The sequence below is a fragment of the Mus caroli genome, chromosome 9 (assembly GCF_900094665.2).
Source record: "Mus caroli chromosome 9, CAROLI_EIJ_v1.1, whole genome shotgun sequence".
NCBI lineage: Eukaryota > Metazoa > Chordata > Mammalia > Rodentia > Muridae > Mus > Mus caroli.
In genome coordinates, this window is record NC_034578.1 from 99,523,673 (window position 1) to 99,541,106 (window position 17,434).

The 17,434-nt window shown below is 43.9% G+C and overlaps 1 protein-coding gene across 1 annotated transcript in view; it reads left to right on the plus strand.

Annotated features, from left to right (window-relative positions):
• Nucleotides 1-17,434, plus strand: part of Acad11 (acyl-CoA dehydrogenase family member 11) — a 58,490-nt gene that overhangs the window by 34,031 nt on the left and 7,025 nt on the right. The window contains exons 14-17 of the mRNA XM_021171802.2: nt 9,436-9,502; nt 10,273-10,358; nt 11,272-11,343; nt 12,166-12,320. Coding sequence (XP_021027461.1) covers nt 9,436-9,502; nt 10,273-10,358; nt 11,272-11,343; nt 12,166-12,320 — 380 coding nt within the window. The remainder of the gene's footprint in view (nt 1-9,435; nt 9,503-10,272; nt 10,359-11,271; nt 11,344-12,165; nt 12,321-17,434) is intronic.

Below are 17,434 nucleotides of genomic sequence, written 5' to 3' on the forward strand. Positions count from 1 at the left end.
GGTTTAGCTGGTAGAGTGTATGTAGGCCTAGCCTGGGTTTAGTCCTCAGTCCCCTATAAGCAAGATATACTGACTCATAGCTGGAATCCCAGCACTTGAGTTTGAGGCCAGACTGGCCTGGGCTCTTTGAGACCTGGTCTCGAAAGAGAGAGGAAAGAAAGGGAAGGGAAGAAGAGAGGAGAAAAAGATTTGAGATACACACACACACACACACACACACACACACACACACACACAGAGTAGACTTCTACTCAGCCATAAAGCAGAAAGACATGTCATTTTTAGGGAACTGGAAAGAATTGTGGTTATTTCAAGCAAGATTAACTAGACCTAAAAAAAAAAAAAAGAAAAGAAAAGAAAGAAAAACCTATATTCTCTTATATAGACTCTGAAGGTCAGTGGGGGAGTATCTGGGAAGAGGAAGAGGACCAGTGGGAGAGGAGAACAGGAATGGAAAAAGGGGGTGACTATGGTTAAAGCACATGATTATACAGGACCATCTGCCCAGGGAATAGTGCCGCCCACAGTGGGCCAGACCCTCCTACGTCCATTAACAATGGAAACGGTCTCCTGCAGACATGCCCATCAGCATATTTCAATCTGATCTGGGAAATCTTTCCCTGAGATTCCTTCTCAGATGCCTCTGGGCTTTGTCAGGGTGACAGCTGAAGCTAACTAGGATGATCCCAACATACCTCACACCCCACTCCTAATACTTTATAATAGTTTCTATCTTCCACAGCTGTCTTGCACTCTGTATTTTAAGCATTTATGATGGTAACTTCCTCATGATGCCAGCCTGTCAGATAATAAACTCACAAAGCAGTGAAATAGTCAGTTTGAGCAACATCCTCCATTTTGATTCCAGAGCTAAAGTTCTTACTTACATGTTCAATGTTAGGCTTTTTCCATTTTATCATGGTATCTCTGACACATTTCTGGTATGCCATGATGCTACCTGTTTTGCAGTCTTAATATTGCTCTGTGTGTGCTGAATATCTCTCCTCCTAAATCCTTGTTTACCCTACCCTAAGAAACTATGTATTTTCTTATAATTTGGATTCCTGTCCTGTGAACCAGTTGTAATTCTGTAATAATCCTTATAGCTTTTGATTTTAAAAAAAAAAATCGCCGGGCGTGGTGGCGCACGCCTTTAATCCCAGCACTAGGGAGGCAGAGGCAGGCGGATTTCTGAGTTCGAGGCCAGCCTGGTCTACAAAGTGAGCTCCAGGACAGCCAGGGCTATACAGAAAAACCCTGTCTCGAAAAACCAAAAAAATAAATAAATAAATAAATAAAATAAAATTAAAAAAAAATCATTTTCTTCAAACTTCAACCCTCAGGCCATAAAGGGCTCCTGGCATGATGCTCTGAGTCCCACCTATGTATGAGTCATGGTGAAGAGACCCTGGCTCTGCTGGGCTTTCATTTCTTCAGATACAACTAGGAGACTTGGTGGTAACAGGAAATTTCGACGACATATGAAAAGGAGCTGGGTGTGGTCACTCAGACTTGGAATCCCAGCAATCTAGATGCTAAGGCAAGGATCACAAGTCTAGGCTATGCAGTGACAGCCTGACTCAAACCAAAAGCAATTAAATAAGGACCAAATAAGGAAGGAAGAAAGAGCAGTGACCAGAAGTGAGAGGGTGGAGAAGAACATCCCCACTGTGAGCATCCTCAGAGCACTTGATGTTCCTCTGTTGGCTCCCCCCACCCTTAATCTCTCTTTCATTTCTTCTCAGAATCCTTGTGAGTCTCACTTTGTAGACAGTGTGATAAAAATTAACTCAATCTAATTTTAGAAACTTTGAAGACTGTAATGATATAGATATAGATATAGATATACACACACACACACATGCACACACATACAGAATATATATGTATATAAAAATTCTTTCGTCTTCAATGCTAAAGACAGTGTTAGCATGATTTCCTTGTAGCCATAATCATGAAGTCTTCTGCGCTGGTGCATAGAAAGCTTCTGCGTCCCTTTAGAGCCTGTGTTATGGGCTCAGCACAGCATGTTTGAACAGTCCTGTTGGGAGCTGACTGAGTGTTCTTCACAATCAGTACTGCTGCAGTCAGTGTTCTTATGCCCCTGCCATTTCACAGAGGGACACCCGTATTTACAGGATAAATATAGATGATAGAAATTGGCTGGGAGGGCCAGAGACTGAGGGAGTCTGTAATTTCCGGGGGCATTGCCAACTTGTATTCCTTAGGAATGGTTTTACTGTGGAAGTGCCTGTTTCCCTAACTCCCTGCTTCTGTGAAGTCCATACACTGGCCTCTGCTTCCTACTGTGCCCCTGCCAGCCACATGTGGGGTAGCGAGCCACAAGCTCCTGTAATGTTGCCTTTGACATGACCTGTGCGTGCCATTTCATTGTTGCTGTTTTTCCTGCTTTCACTTGAGGTTTGGTAAATGTTAATGCTGGAAAAACATCCTTAATTCTTATCTCTTCTTTTGCAAACATGCCCATTGTTCATCTTTACACTGATTCTCAAGTAGTTTTAATACTCTAAAGAGATGTTAAAAATATTTTGTCTAAAATGCGGAAATATTTTTCCAATTTTTTTGGTATTTAGCTTTATTTTGTAATATAAAATAATTTTATATTGACAAAAAGTTGATCTTTTTTTATTACTTTCATTTATAGTTTCCTTTGTTGTTGTTTTTTGTTGTTTATCTGTTTCTATCTTTCTTGTTGTCTGTTTTATTTTTTTGAGGCAGAGGCTTCATATAGCCCAGGCTGGGCTTGAACTCAGGAAATGGGACTCATGATCCTACTGCCTCCACAAACCAAGTGCTAGGCTTACAGGCACACACTAGCAAGTGCAACTTCACTTACAGTTTTCAATTTCAACATTCCAATCCAAAGATCTATAAACATTATTTTTCATAGTTGTTTGTAGGTTGATTCTTCAGTTTTTGAAAACTTCAACTCTAATCTATTTGGAATTAATTTCGATCCATTTACACCAGAAGTTAACACTTACTAAATAATCATTACTTAAGTGTCGATTTTTCTAAAGATAGTTCACTGTGTGCCAAGATCTACTTTCCCCGATAAAAATGGCGTGAGCTCTGAGAAAACACACTGGGTGACTTTTCCCTGTAAGCCTGGGGTTGGATTATAAACGTTTCCAAGTGGAAATTGTATTATAAGATGTTTCTTAACTCATACCGTTTTTTATCCTGACTTGAATCATTAATATTAGAGCTGAAGCCAAATTAAACTTAAGTATTGTTTGCTCCAGAAAGTCCATGTTGCTAGAAGGAATGGCCTCACTCCCGGTGGCTGGCTGTGCTCTGTGTGATGCCATGTGTTCGCACACTGTTCAGATCACATACACAACGGTCATGAGAATGCTAGCTCCATCTTTCTCTCTGTAAGAAACTGACCTTTGATTGATGACCGTGTGAAGTTAAGAGACTGATAGGTTAAGCTGACGAGCCGACATCAGGGGAATGTATTTTGTAGTTTGACTGGATGCTGGCACTTGAACAATCTTTCAGTACAAGTCTGTGTTGAGAGCAAACATCCTTATCTGAGGCATCTGGTTTCATTTGAAAGGCCTGTGACACGCAGATATGACGAGATGTTCCCTGGACTCTGCATTTCGTACAGCCTGTCTCATTTCTGACATTGTGCATCCTGTTCAGTGACTAAAATGACATGAAAGAGGGCTTCTCTTCTCTAGAAGGGTGTCCCAGCTGCTGCTGACCCTGCCAAACACAGCCTGGAGCTTGGGGAAGCTGACACAAATATGCGAGGATTTGCATCTCAGTCTTCAGAATCAGGGAGGTTAATTACTAAATATTTTAAGTTTTATCTATCGTATATTTACCCTGACTTCCTCTACTTAATGATCAGCAAAAGAGGCAAGTCTTGTATTTTAGAATCCAAGTGACTCTCTATGTGTTAATGGATAAGGCAAAATTAAAGAATTTTTTTGCCTGATGTTTTTTCTCCATCTGCAATCTATTGAGGGCTTATATGACAAAGTGCCCAAGTCTTTTCCATTCTGAAAGTCATGCTATTGGGAGACATGGCCAGGGGAGGGGTGGGGGAAGAGGATGCACATTCTCAATAGTGAAAAAGAGGGCTGTGAGTCAGAGCTCCAGGAGTGGTGGGGAGACTGTGCCAGGTTGTTTTGCTGACACAGGGTGGCCTTGAATTTCCAATCCTCCGGTCTCCACCTCCCAAGTGCTATGACTACTGGCCTGTGCTACCATTCCCAGTTTTATTTTACTTACTTTTATGCAGTGTTGGAGTTGAACCTAGAGCTTCATGCATGCTAGACTACCACTGTACCCCCTGAGCCACATCTCCAGCCCAGGTTGCACTTCTGAAGTCAGTTTCTGATAAGACTTGTAATGAAAATGAACCACAAATCCTGTCAGTGCTCTGTTGCTGTCTTCAGCCGTATGCTCACCAAGGAGGTGGTGTATTGTATGGGGTGCATAGAATGGCTTATGGACCTCTAGGTACTGGCTTGAACTAGAAAAATATTATTGAAGAATTCAAAGTGAGCCATTATATTAAACATTTTACTCATTACATTAAAGTAATGTCTCAGAATGGAAGCATGACTTCACGAGGGCTGGAAAAATTGCTCCGTGGTTAAGAACCCAGACTGCAGCACCAGCATTTAACTTCGCATGGTTACAGAGTCCGGGCAAACAAAGGGGAAAGCTCTCCCAGCTGAGTATTTTCAGATAAGGAATTCTAGCTACAATCCACAATGACAGAGAGAGGTTGCCATTTAAAACAAAGTCCAGAATACTAGAGCTCCTGCTTCCTGTTGGTCTTGCTGGTCAGCCCTCTGTCACTAAGATAAAGTCTGAGCTAATTAGTGTAGAGGAGAGGTTTCTTTCTGCTCATGGCCTTAGAGACTCCGATCCATGACCACATGGGCCCTATTGCTCTCGACCCTGGAGCAGATGCTGAATGGCAATGGGAGGGGTCCGGGATGGGGAGGAGGAGGTGGGAGGTAATGTCGGAGTAAAGCACTTAGCTCCTGGCTTAACTTGTAGCCATGAGGCAAACAGGGTAGGAGACAGGTCTAGGGTCCCATGGTGCCCTGCCCCACATAACTTAATGACGTCCACTAAACACTATCTCCCAATGGTTCTGTTGCCTCCTGTCAGTGCCACTTTGGCACCAACTCTTTTTAAACACAGGGGCATGAGAGGACATTTAACATTTAAGCCATGGCATTGGTTGACACAGAGCGAGTGTGCTCAGCTGGACCAAAGTCTCATGCCAGCACTAATTCAGCAGACTACTTGAGGCTTAGCAACATGTTTTATTTCAGTCGCTTCACATTTTCCTCATTTATACTCAGGGAAGTGCTTGCCTTTTTCTTTTAATGAAAAACACTCATTGCTTTTTAACATAATAGTTTCCATTTCACTGTATTTGAAACAATTGGATTTAGTAATAAGATTGTGTTGCAAATGCCCAGAAGGCTGGAAAAATGGTTCCACATTTTATTGCACACAAAATGTAGACAATAAGTCGTGTGTTCAGGGAAAATGAGAAAGAAATTTTTGCTTAACATATTCATTCCCTAATAATAATGTAACATCTCTTTGGCCAGTTTTGCTTTTTAAATTTCCTATTTCAGTTAGTTTGAAGACACCTTCCTTTGTAGTCACCCAGAGAAGTCATGCGTGTGCCTCCATGACTGCGTTCAGACAGTTTTGGTGGCTGTGACTATAGAGACATCAGAGCTGTGATTCAAGTACAAGTCAAGGTGTGCCCTTGATTTGATGCCAGCCTGAGAATGAGTGGAGCCACTCAGTTTAGGCTCTCTGCCTTTTTCCCCAAACCCTCCCTTTCACAGATAAAAAACCATTTTGTGTTTTTAAGATCTATTTAAATATTTCCCAGGCAGAACATGCATGTAGGGTTTCTGAAATTATACATAATAACTTGTAAGTAAGGAAATGCCCCTCTAGCAGGAAAGGACTTCTCCACTGTTGTGAGTTTTATGTTCCGATAAAGGAAAGTTGGGAAATGAAAAGAAACCCAGATCTGGACTTCCTCGTCTAGTCAGACTCTATCATTTGTTTATGTGCTTTGCTTTTCTTTAACCATTTTGAGGGAGTGATGTTGAACAGTCTCACCATGTAGCCCACCCTAGTCTGATACTCCGGATGCTCCCACCTTAGCCCCCCAGTGCTGGGATTTCACACTCTGCTTAGCTGTGATAATATGTTCTTTAAAGTTCCTATTGTCTAGTTGCAATGGTAACACATAAGATCTCCCAGCCTGCTCATCCCTGTCCTGCCACATGGCAGCATGTGCCCTGGAGGAGAGCAGTGGCAGATTTCTGATTTCCACTCTAGTTGAAGGTGACCCGAGTTCTCCCCACTCTCCATCAACACAATCAAGATGGTGTTATCTACCCTTCAATTGGAAGGGTGATAATTTGGCTGCTCTTACTATAACTCTCTGCATTTTAAAATTAAATAGATTTATATCTATTCAATATTAAATAAAAAAACTCAAGAAATAATTCCAACTTAAAAGTGTAACTCTAGTACCAGGTGTGGTGTTACATGCCTTCAATCCCAGCACTGGGGAAGCAGAAGCAGGCAAATCTCTTGAGTTCGAAGCCAACCTGGTCTACAGGGAGAGTTCCAGGACAGCCAGAGCTATAGCCACAGAGAAACTTTAAATGGAGTTTAGAGTTCTGATTCCTGTGTAATGATGTCTCTTCAGGATCCCTTCTGTAGTATAAGGTCCTGAATTCTTTCTCCTCTTTTTCTATCTTTATCCCTTCCTTCCTTCATCCCTGTGTCAACTACAGCTTATCCCTGTGCATGTCCCAGGTCACTAGCACTGGTTTCTCTCCTGTGACCACACTTACAATTGACCCAGAGTGACCCTGAACTTTCAAAACCAGCACTTAGCACTCACTCTGCGGTGAGTTCAGTGTTGGCCCGAGTGTCCTGCTAGATTCCATGAGCCTCTGTAGCAGTGCAAGGCAAACCACCTGGCTTCTCCAAAGAGACTTTCTACTGTTGAGGTCTGTTAGTTCAGCTTCCTAACACTTAAAATCATTCCACAGTATAGTTTGTTTGGAATTGGGGCTGTGTTTCATGTATACATTAGATATCTTACAGTTTCTGATTGCTATTTTCTAATTGAATCATTTGCTTTTATAAGCTTCCACTCCAGACATGCTCCTTTAATTCTGCAGACTGGCTTTTTTTTTTCCCCAGAGACCTCTATGGACACCAGTGTTTCTTCTCCAGTCTGGTCTGTTTGTTTTATAGGTACATTTCAGTGTAAGATATACTATCTTTTTAAAAAATATTTTGGTTTCCTTTTCTTTATTTGTTCCTTTAATTTGCTTGATTAGATTTTTAACTCTTTGAGAGAGAAAAAGTGTAAGTATGCCTGGTAAATTATCAAATCTTACTCACTGGTGTGTATGCTTATTCTGCTCTCACAAAAGTGGATAGTTGAGATAGGTATAGAATTCTGGTCATGGTCTTTTTATCCAGCATCCCTTGCAGTTTGTGAAAAGGATCTCAAGAATCCATTCTCCTTCCTCTTAGGTGCCTTGTTTTCTTCTCTCTGAAACCTTTTAGGATTTTCACTTTGTTACTGATATTTTGAAATATTATATTTATTCTTATGAGAAAAGGAGGCAAAGTTAAGGTTTCTTTTGTTACTGGCATTGACTTATTTCCCAGGCACATTTCTTTCCTGTGTAGCACTCCTTAAGTCGGTTCTCACTGGGGGGGCTCTCAGATCCCTTAGAGTCGGCTGATGGGGGCTGATGGGACGTTGGGCTGATAGGATGCTGGCTTTGACTCCAGCCTCCCAGTGTCAGAGTGAAGTCATTTGATTTCTGTGTGGTGAACTCAGTATGTTCCTCTTCCCAGTATCATTCTAATGAGAATGAATATTGCTTCATTTTCCTATTTATGTCCTTGGCCACTTTCACAACTTCCTTGCCCTGTTGCTCTGTAGGATCTTGTGTCATGGTCTAGACACCTGTGTCTCTGTCAATTTCCCTGGTCCTCTTGCCCTCATATGTTCTCCAGATAATGGAATCTCATCTTTCAGTGGCCACCAATGCTCCAATCCTGCTTCACTTCTTCTGTTTCCTTCTCTCTACAATTTTGCCTTCACTGTATTTTTACATCTTTATTTCAGTGAGAATTCCAATGGTGTTGGAAGGCAGACACCATTCTGCCATTTTGAATCCTCCCAGATTGGTTTTAGAAAAGCGTTCAGCTCAGTTTTAGTTTGTGGGTTGTTTCCAGTGTATAGTACCCTGTTTTCCTAGTGTCTCCTCAGTTAGATTGAAGCCTGTAAGAGCTACAGAATTGTGCCCACTTCACCCTGTGGCTTCTTGAGAGCCACTGACCCAAGTGTGGGGCCTTGCAATGCTTCAGATGAAAGTGATGCTATAAAAAGCAGGCTGCCTCTTTCTGAAGGCCCATACCCACCCCCCAAGCTCCCACCAACCTCACCATCCCAAGCTTTATCTTCTCTCTGGTGGCACCCTCACCTTGCATATGTATGTGTGTATGTGTTTGTGTGTGTGTGTGTGTGTGTGTGTGCATGTATGTATGATATTGTAGTGCATGTATGGTTGTCAGAAGACAACCTACTTGCAGGAGTCAGTTTGTCACTCTTGGCTGCACCTTTACCCTCTGAGTCATCTCATTGGCCCTTCCGTGTGTTTTTGCAAGGTCCTAAGGAAGAATTCTCACAGACCTTAAAAGTATGATAAATAAGACTCAAACGAATAACTTTGTTGTCTAATTTTCATCCTTAATAAACCAATAAATAACCTTACCATTTAAAGATGGGATCAGGGGCTGGCAAGATAACTCAGTGGGGAAGAGCACTGACTGCTCTTCCGAAGGTCATGAGTTCAAATCCCAGCAACCACATGGTGGCTCACAATCAGCCGTAATGAGATCTGATGCCCTCTTCTGGTGCATCTGAAGACAGACAACACTGGGAATCCCAAGTGCTACAGTGTACTTATATATAATAATAAATAAATCTTTAAAGATGGGATAAGAACCTGTAAGATACTACACCAGACATATAAAACTGTACAGCCTTTCGGGAGAGCTAATGCTTACAGTGGCATAAACAAGGCACGATCACTTCTGCCTTAAGCATCACAGCTGTTTCACATTTCGTTAACATCTGGTTATTTTGGCACAACAGTTTTCATCAATGGAGTCCAATCTTGTCCTTGTCTAATCCTTTCTCTTGAATGATGTACAGCATGTACTAAGTGTTATCATTTTAGTGAATGAAATAAGTCTCTCCTTTTGTTTTTTTCTTGGAGTAAAAATAAACTTGAAGGGCATAGAACCTTCAGAGTAGATTGTCACATAAGAGCTTTCCCTTTGTTCTCTCTGCCCCTTTTCTCCTGTTCCTAGGAGCTGGGAATCCCAAGTGCAAAATCGCCATTGTTTTGGGAAGAACGGAGTCTCCCTCTGCATCCAGGTAATAAAGCACTGCTGATGGAGAGGACCAAGGAAGATGAGCCAGGGATGAGCCAAGATGAGCTGTCGTTCTGCCCATTCACATGGTACCACGTGGGCATCCTACCATGGTACAAGATACGCCAATGACTAACATATGTCTGAATCCCAAGTGTTTGCTGTCAAGATCCATCTGGGAAACCATCTAGGGAGTGAGGCATTCGAGAGAGGAGCTGCTGAGGTTGGCAGTGCAGGCCTGAAACCTCAATACTCAGAGGCAGAGGAGGCAGAAGGATCAGAGTCCAGCCTGCTCCACCACAACGTTCAGGCCAGCCTGTGTTATGTAGTGAAACAAAAAAGAAGAAGAAGAAGAAGAGGGGTGAAGGGTAAAGTGTTTATGAATCTGAAAGATGTTTGGATAAAGTAGTTAGAAATTAAATTTTTCAGTGTTCAGTGGGTGTCTGTCAGGTGCAAGGGTCAGCCATTGGTACTGAAGAAGAGAGGGAGAGAAATGTAAATGTTCAGAGCTGTCTGAATTAAAGGCAATTGCCTTCAAATGCTGAACTTGGATGACAGTTGTCATCTAGCACTGTTGAGTAGTGAGCAGCCTCAGGTTTCATTCGCCTTTGAACCCTTGCCTCAATCTGCTCTCTATCCCAGCCTGTGTTAGCCCAGGCTTAGTGTGTCTTTCATGTGCTCACTATTCCAGCCATCCTCCATCACCTGCTCTCACAGAGAAGATGATCCCCTCAACTCTTAGCAGTCTCTCCATGTTGTTTCTCTTTTGTCCAGACACAGACAGCACAGCATGATCCTCGTGCCGATGGACACACCTGGAGTGGAGTTAATAAGGCCTTTGTCGGTGTTTGGCTACATGGGTAGGTACTCAGTAAAGAATCCACGCATCCCACGCAGGAAGACGGAGTCCGCGGAAACCCTGAAGGGAGCCAGCAGTGCCGTGTGCATAACATGCACCTTCAGAGATCCCTCTGGCCCCACAAGCTCTTCAGTGTGCTAGGGAAGGTCCAGACAGCAGATAAGCGGGCAGCAGCACAGCTTCCTGCCCTCTTGTTTACTCCGTGGAAAGGGCAGGTTGTCCTCAAGGAACAGTACTAACTGGCAGGCTTCTCTGCATGTGTGTTTGTATACTCAGAAAGGAAAGTTCAATTGTGTGGGGGAGGGGGGCGGAGGAGGTAGAGAAAGAGTCAATATCTAAGACTGAGAATGAGTACGGCAGCTGGAGTTTCTTATTTTCTCATTCTGGAAATCAATGCCTGGTGATACAATGAGTCTGCTCTAGGGGATAAATGAAGCAGATGGATAAATCAAATTGACAGCATCCATGATGCACATGCGGGACCCAGTCCTCTGTCTCCATTACTCTGCAACTTCAGATGACAGATTTTAAAACCTCCATATCAAATAGTTTCTGAGACTGCGACACCAGCAGTTAAATTTGCTGCAGCAGCTGAGGGTTGAGTTTGACCCTGGAATGTCCACAATATCTTTCAAATGCTACTCTCACTAAATAATTAGACTTTATAGCAGAGTCACTGTCTATAATAACTTCTTTGCTCAAATCATTTTGCATTATAAAATTGTCGTTTTCGAGCCGGGCGTGGTGGCGCATGCCTTTAATCCCAGCACTCGGGAGGCAGAGGCAGGCGGATTTCTGAGTTCAAGGCCAGCCTGGTCTTCGAAGTGAGTGCCAGGACAGCCAGGGCTACATAGAGAAACCCTGTCTCGAAAAACCAAAAAAAAAAAAAAAAAATGTCGTTTTCTGTTGTATAGATAATGTGCATGGCGGGCACTGGGAGGTCCATTTTAATCACGTGCGCGTTCCTGCCAGCAATTTAATACTAGGTGAGTATTACCAATCTGAGAAAGATACAGCCCTAGTTTAGAAGCCTTCCACCTTCTCCCAGTTATCAAGGAAAATGTTCACTTCATGTATTTTCTTATTGGGATGATACGGTTTTGTTTTAATGCTTAAGGACAGTTTTATATTTTATATCAGTCAGAAAGAAACATAACTGAGTACACACATTATCCAGTTGAGAGCAACATGCTGAAGGCGTGGTCAAGGGCTCCCTGGTGGCTTTAAGAAAATGTTGACACTTTATTTGAATTTAGATCCAAGACAGAATAAAAAGAATAAAATTTAATTGTTCATTACATGCTTGGGATGACACCATCTTTTCATTCGCTGCATGAATGAAATCTCCCCAACCTTCAAAGAGTGTTTTTGTTTCTCGTCACCCCCCAACACGCACACGCACACACATGCCCTGGGATCACCATGGAGAACAATCTGTCCCTCCTTTGCCTTTCATTGTCTCATGTCACCATAACCATGTCCTTTATTTCTGAGCCCTGGATCCCTAATGCGGGGGCAGTGTCTCATCCACCTTTGATGCTATGCAGCCCTGATAAAGCAGCTGATATTCTACTCAAGAGACAGTCCTTACATTATATTGGAATCCAAATCTCTCCTCCACCCCAATCTTAGTGAATGTTGTTGCTTAGTCAATGTTGGAATTGACTCTTTCCACACCAGAAGGCAGTTTGTATTGACGGCAGCTCAGTTTTGTTTTGTTTTTTCTTGTTTTTTTTTTTTTTTTTTCCCATTTATGTAGGTAAAAGGACTGGCTGGGGCATCTTCATGTTCTGTTTGCTTCCTCACAGGTGAAGGCAGGGGCTTTGAAATTTCCCAAGGCCGCCTTGGACCTGGAAGAATCCACCACTGTATGAGAACCGTGGGTTTGGCAGAACGCATTCTGCAGATCATGTGTGACCGGGCCCTGCAGAGGGAGGCCTTCAAAAAGAAGCTCTACGAACATGTAAGGAGACTCACATCCTCGAGCCTGCTGAAGCCCACTCAGTTATGCTGACCTTAGGAGAAAGAGCATCCATGCTGGAGAGGTTTCCTCTGCACGAGCATGGGGTTTTCTGGTGTGGGTGTGGCTGTATCCTGGGTGAGAAGCTGCATTCCCCTTGTGAAAGACGAGCCAGGTCCCATGCTTCAACACCCAGCACACAGAGTATGAGGATGGCCCCAGCCCTCTTAGACTCAGGTTCTCTAGAGAGCCTGGGACATCACAGCTCACTCAGGACTTGGGATTGTCATAGAAAAAGAACTTGCCTTGCCCTTTGGGTTTCTGGAAGAAATTGGATAAGTGTAAACATGTGGGGAAACAGTGTCTGACTCAGAAAAAGAAGGAATATTCCATGTTAGATTTTACAGATGGAACAGGCTGATTCTAATGGAGAGATGGGGCCAGCATTTGGTGGGAGGGAAATGGTTTTTGAATTTTCATCTATATAAATTGTACACCATTGAGTGTGTTCACAACCCACTCTAAACACAGTTATAAGTAGGCAGTAAAATTAGATCATGTGTGTCAGCAGAGGGAAGAGGGATGGCTGCAGACTCTAGAGAACCTTCTACAAGAAGGGAGCTAGCCAAGTCACAACCCACAAGGCCCTCCTAATTTTTAAGAAATCAAGAAAACTCAGTGTTAAGTATTTAATCTTACCTTTGCTCACATGCTAGTACTAGGCCTAGCTTGTGTTGACTGAAGTGCTGTGTTTGCTGCACAGGTGTATGTTATTGTAGGAGGCCACCCTCCCCCACACCCACTCTCCACCACCCCTGAATCCCACTCCTGCACCCCGCACCATTCAGTTATGACCTCAGAATGTTTCGAAGCAGCTTTTTGCTTAGGTTTGGTGGTTTGTCTTGTTGGTTGGTTTATTGCTTTTCTGAAACAGAGTCTTTCTGTGTGGGCCTGGCTGTCCTGGAACTCACAGAGATGCCCCTGCATCTCCCTCCTGAGTAGGGACTGAGAGGTGTACACAGCCTTGCCCAGCTTCCACTTAGGCCTTTATGGGCTGCTTCCATCTTGTGAGATATTCCTTCTTCAGGGTCGGCTCTGAGAGCAGTGTGGATGCAGACGCAAATACTAATATTCACCATAGCAGTGTTGTAGCAGGGGTGGTGGCTGGGAAGAGAGGGGTCTGCAAAATACAATGGCAACAGTTACTTATCAGTAATATTCGTGAGTCTGAGCTCGGCAACATTAACATGGTTTGTTTACAGTGTTGTTTTGGGAAGAATGCAGCCAATCTTGTGAAGCCATGCAGTTTGTGGGGAAGCCTGGGGTTGAGGAGCATTGTGGGACGATGTGGGGACATGAGAGATGTAACCCTATTGCTGCCAGGAAGGGACTCTTGCTCATGGCATTAGCATGGTCTCTTCCTCACATCTTTTCTTTTTTTTTTTTTTTTTAATATTTTTATTCTAAATCAGATAAGGGACTAATATCCTCACATCTTTTCAAGCGCTGAAGGGAGAGGTGGGGAGGGCATGTTGGGTCCTGCGCTCAGGGTTCTGCCCAGGTGCTTTTGAGTGGCATTTGCTTTGCTTGGATTTGTTTTGTTTTGTGAGTTGTGTTTGTTTGTTTGTTTGTTTGTTTGTTTTTGTGAGGCAGTTTCCCTATAAACCTGGATGTCCTGGAACTCGATTTGTAGACCAGGCTGGCCTCAAACCCAGGGTTCTCCTTGCATCAGCCTCTGCCTCCTGAGTGCGGGGATTAAAGGCCTGTGCCCCATGCTTGACTGCTTAACGTGAGTACTGGTTTAATGCTGCACCAGGGAGGAGCTCTCCCGGCTCTCTCCTGTCCTTTAATATATCCCACCGCACCCATGGGGGCTTTAAACCCGTGTCTGTTTCTGCTGGAACCCTCTCACATCTGCCTTGAATTAGTTGAGTTGGCAGAAGCAAAGGGAGCCCGGGCAAGCATGTCATAAACAAGAATCTGCTCCAGCTCTTTTTTTCTTGTCATATTTGTAAAAATGACATTTTGTTTCCCTCAATGCGGAGACTCCTTCCAGCCCCCTTCTAAATTATTCCATCTTTAAAATGAAATTTCATCTTAGTCAATGCAGTTTTCACCCTTCAGTGCTTTTCAGAAATCTGGGGTCTGAGGGGACTCAGCTGGGAACTCGATCCTTCCTTCTAAAAACTGAGACGGGAAAACACTTAAGTCTCTTCAGGAAGGTGTGGCTTCCCTGATTTCCATTCATCAAAAACTGACTGCCAGCGGCTTGCTGGAAACGAATTCTGAGCCTGCTTCCACCTGCAAGGCTCGCCCTGACCTGAGTGCTGGGGCCACAGAACCCCACCATGCTGATTCTGTGGCTGCGTTTCTGAAAAGGAAAAAGAAGCAGAGGAAGCTCATTCAAAACTTATACACACCCAGTCTGTGTGTATCCAGTCGGCCCAGTCTGTGTGTATTCAGTCGGCCCGGTCTGTGTGTATTCAGTCGGCCCGGTCTGTGTGTATTCAGTCGGCCCAGTCTGTGTGTATTCAGTCGGCCCGGTCTGTGTGTATCCAGTCGGCCCACTCTGTGTGTATCCAGTCGGCCCGGTCTGTGTGTATTCAGTCGGCCCAGTCTGTGTGTATTCAGTCGGCCCGGTCTGTGTGCTCACAGTGAGCTCAGGACGGACGAGGTGGTTTCCGTTTGAAGATTCTAAGTGTACAATTTACACTTCATAGTACATTTACATTCACATCGGACATGCATCAGGCCTTAGGAGCCGCATGTGCTGGAAGACAATGACTGGGTGGCAGGTGGCTGTGGGAATTCACATGGCTTGAATTGAGCCCTGGAATTGGCTGGTCAGGCTTAGCAAGCACCATAAACAGTAATTCTGTGTTTCAAACTGAGAAGCCCAAAACCCATTGATCACCTGGGATGGGTTATGAATGCCGTGCTGTGTCTGGGATTTATGGCACATGAAACCATAACCCAGGAAGTTCCCTCCTCGGCTCCACGTTCCGACAACTGAGGGAAACACAGAGGATTTTCACAGAGATAAGTGGGAAACAAGTACTCACTGTTGTATGTTGAGATAATTATAGCCACACAGACAGCTGTATGAGATAATGCCGAAAGATCTCTTCTACCCAGTTCTCCTCAGTGGGAGAGGCTTGAAAAGCTACAGAAGCACATGAGAATGATGCTGATGCTGTCCTGGGTACCATTCAGCTACAGAATTCCCATCACCACGAGCTCATTTATGCCATCCTTTCATCAACCAGACTCACCTCACTCTACTCCGTACCTTCATTGGCTCCCAGCAACCATAATCCGCTCCATTTTAAGTCTTTTTTTTTTTTTTTTGCATTCCAGGCATGGAATTGAATTGTATAGTATGTAAGTAAGCCTTGGGGACTGGCTCTTTTCCTCAGTCGTGGTTCTTTGGAGACTCAGCAAGCCGTGTGATTCGGTAGCTGATTCTTTGTACTGCTGAGCAGCATCTCTTAGTGTAGAGGTGCCACGGGTGAGCTATGCATCTACCAGGCACACCCATCTTGTTTATGGCTTTGTGGTTCTGGTTGTTACAAAGCTGGTGTAATCACTTATATTAGGTGTCCCTGGGTGATACGATCGATCGATCGTTGTACTCAGCTCACTAGCTGTGTATCAATGGTCCAGGGTCTATGCACCCCCACCAGTATGTGGTGATGTCACAGATTTTTCCTTTAAGCACTCTGACTGATTTGTAATGACCTGCCAAACTGCTTTCATCCATGTGACTCCAGCGGGTATCTTGTCATCGTTTGTCTCGCTCTTCCCTTGGGCTTGGGCTCCTGTCTGATGTCCGTTGTCTGCCTGGATAATTTGGTGGTTTCTACTGGGTGATTTTTACATTCTAGGCACTGTACTTTATCAGCTCTGTGGTTTTCAAGTATTTCCCCCTGTGGTGTTCTTTCCCCATTCTCCTTTGATTTTAGTGAACTCCCACTTGTCCTGTTGTCTTGGTGGCCCATGTGTGGGCATCAGTCTGGGGCCTTTGCTTTATCCCTCTCTGCTCTGGAGCACAGAGTGGTGGGTGTAGCCTTGCTCTGAGGGATGGCTCTTCAGACTCCTGCTTTGTCCATTCATTTGCCCCAGCATTTGTTGGAGAGGGTATCCTTCCTCAGTTTAATGCTCTTGTGCCTCCGCCTCCGCAGAGGCCGCTGGGCACGTTGGTGGTGTTCTGTTTCTGCTTCTCTGCTGTGTGAGCTCTCCTGAGTCTCTTCTAGCCCCTCACAGTACTTATACAACTCCTCTCGAGGTAAGCTACGCTGGCTCCTCTCACTTTTCCCTTCTTGTTAAACATTTCAGCTACTCCAGGCTCAGCTACTCCAGGCTCAGCTACTCCGGTGCCTTTGCTTCTCCACATAGTTTTGCTCTAAAGATTGTTTTACATGACAGCTGATTATGTTTGCATGACACATTATTTTCCTTTTTTGTTTTTGCCATTTTTGCCATGTCATATCTCAGGAATGTTTCTTTAAGACATGAACAGACTTACCAGTGGCAAACAAATACATCAAAGGGGGATCCAAGCATTAGAAAAATGCAGGCTGGATCCACAGTGAAATATCTCTGACTGAAAGATTCCTAACAGTACCCAGTGCTTGGGAAACACCCAGGACTGTCATAGTCGGCCAGTGTAAACACTACGTGGTACATCCACTAAGCCAACTATTTCTTATAAATGTTAGCGAATGCAAACAACTCCACTTCTAGTGTTTGCTTAAAAAAATGAAACAAAACAAAAACAACAACAATAAAATGAAGAACATATACTCATACCAAAGGCTATATAGAAATGTTTACTGAGGCTCCATGGATCAGAAATGGGCGTAGCCCAATGTCCCTCAGCAGATGACTGGGTAACAGACCACGCTCCTCTCTAGAATGGAGTCATTCGCAGCAGCTAGCATTGCTGGCTGTTTAATAAACAGGAAGTTGTGGATAGAAGTCAAAGCATTGCGCTCCATGGAAGAAGCTGAAGAACCATCTGCATCAAACACACGCTAGACAACCTCCTTCAAACACACGCTAGACAACCTCCTTCAAACACACGCTAGACAACCTCCTTCAAACACACGCTAGACAAC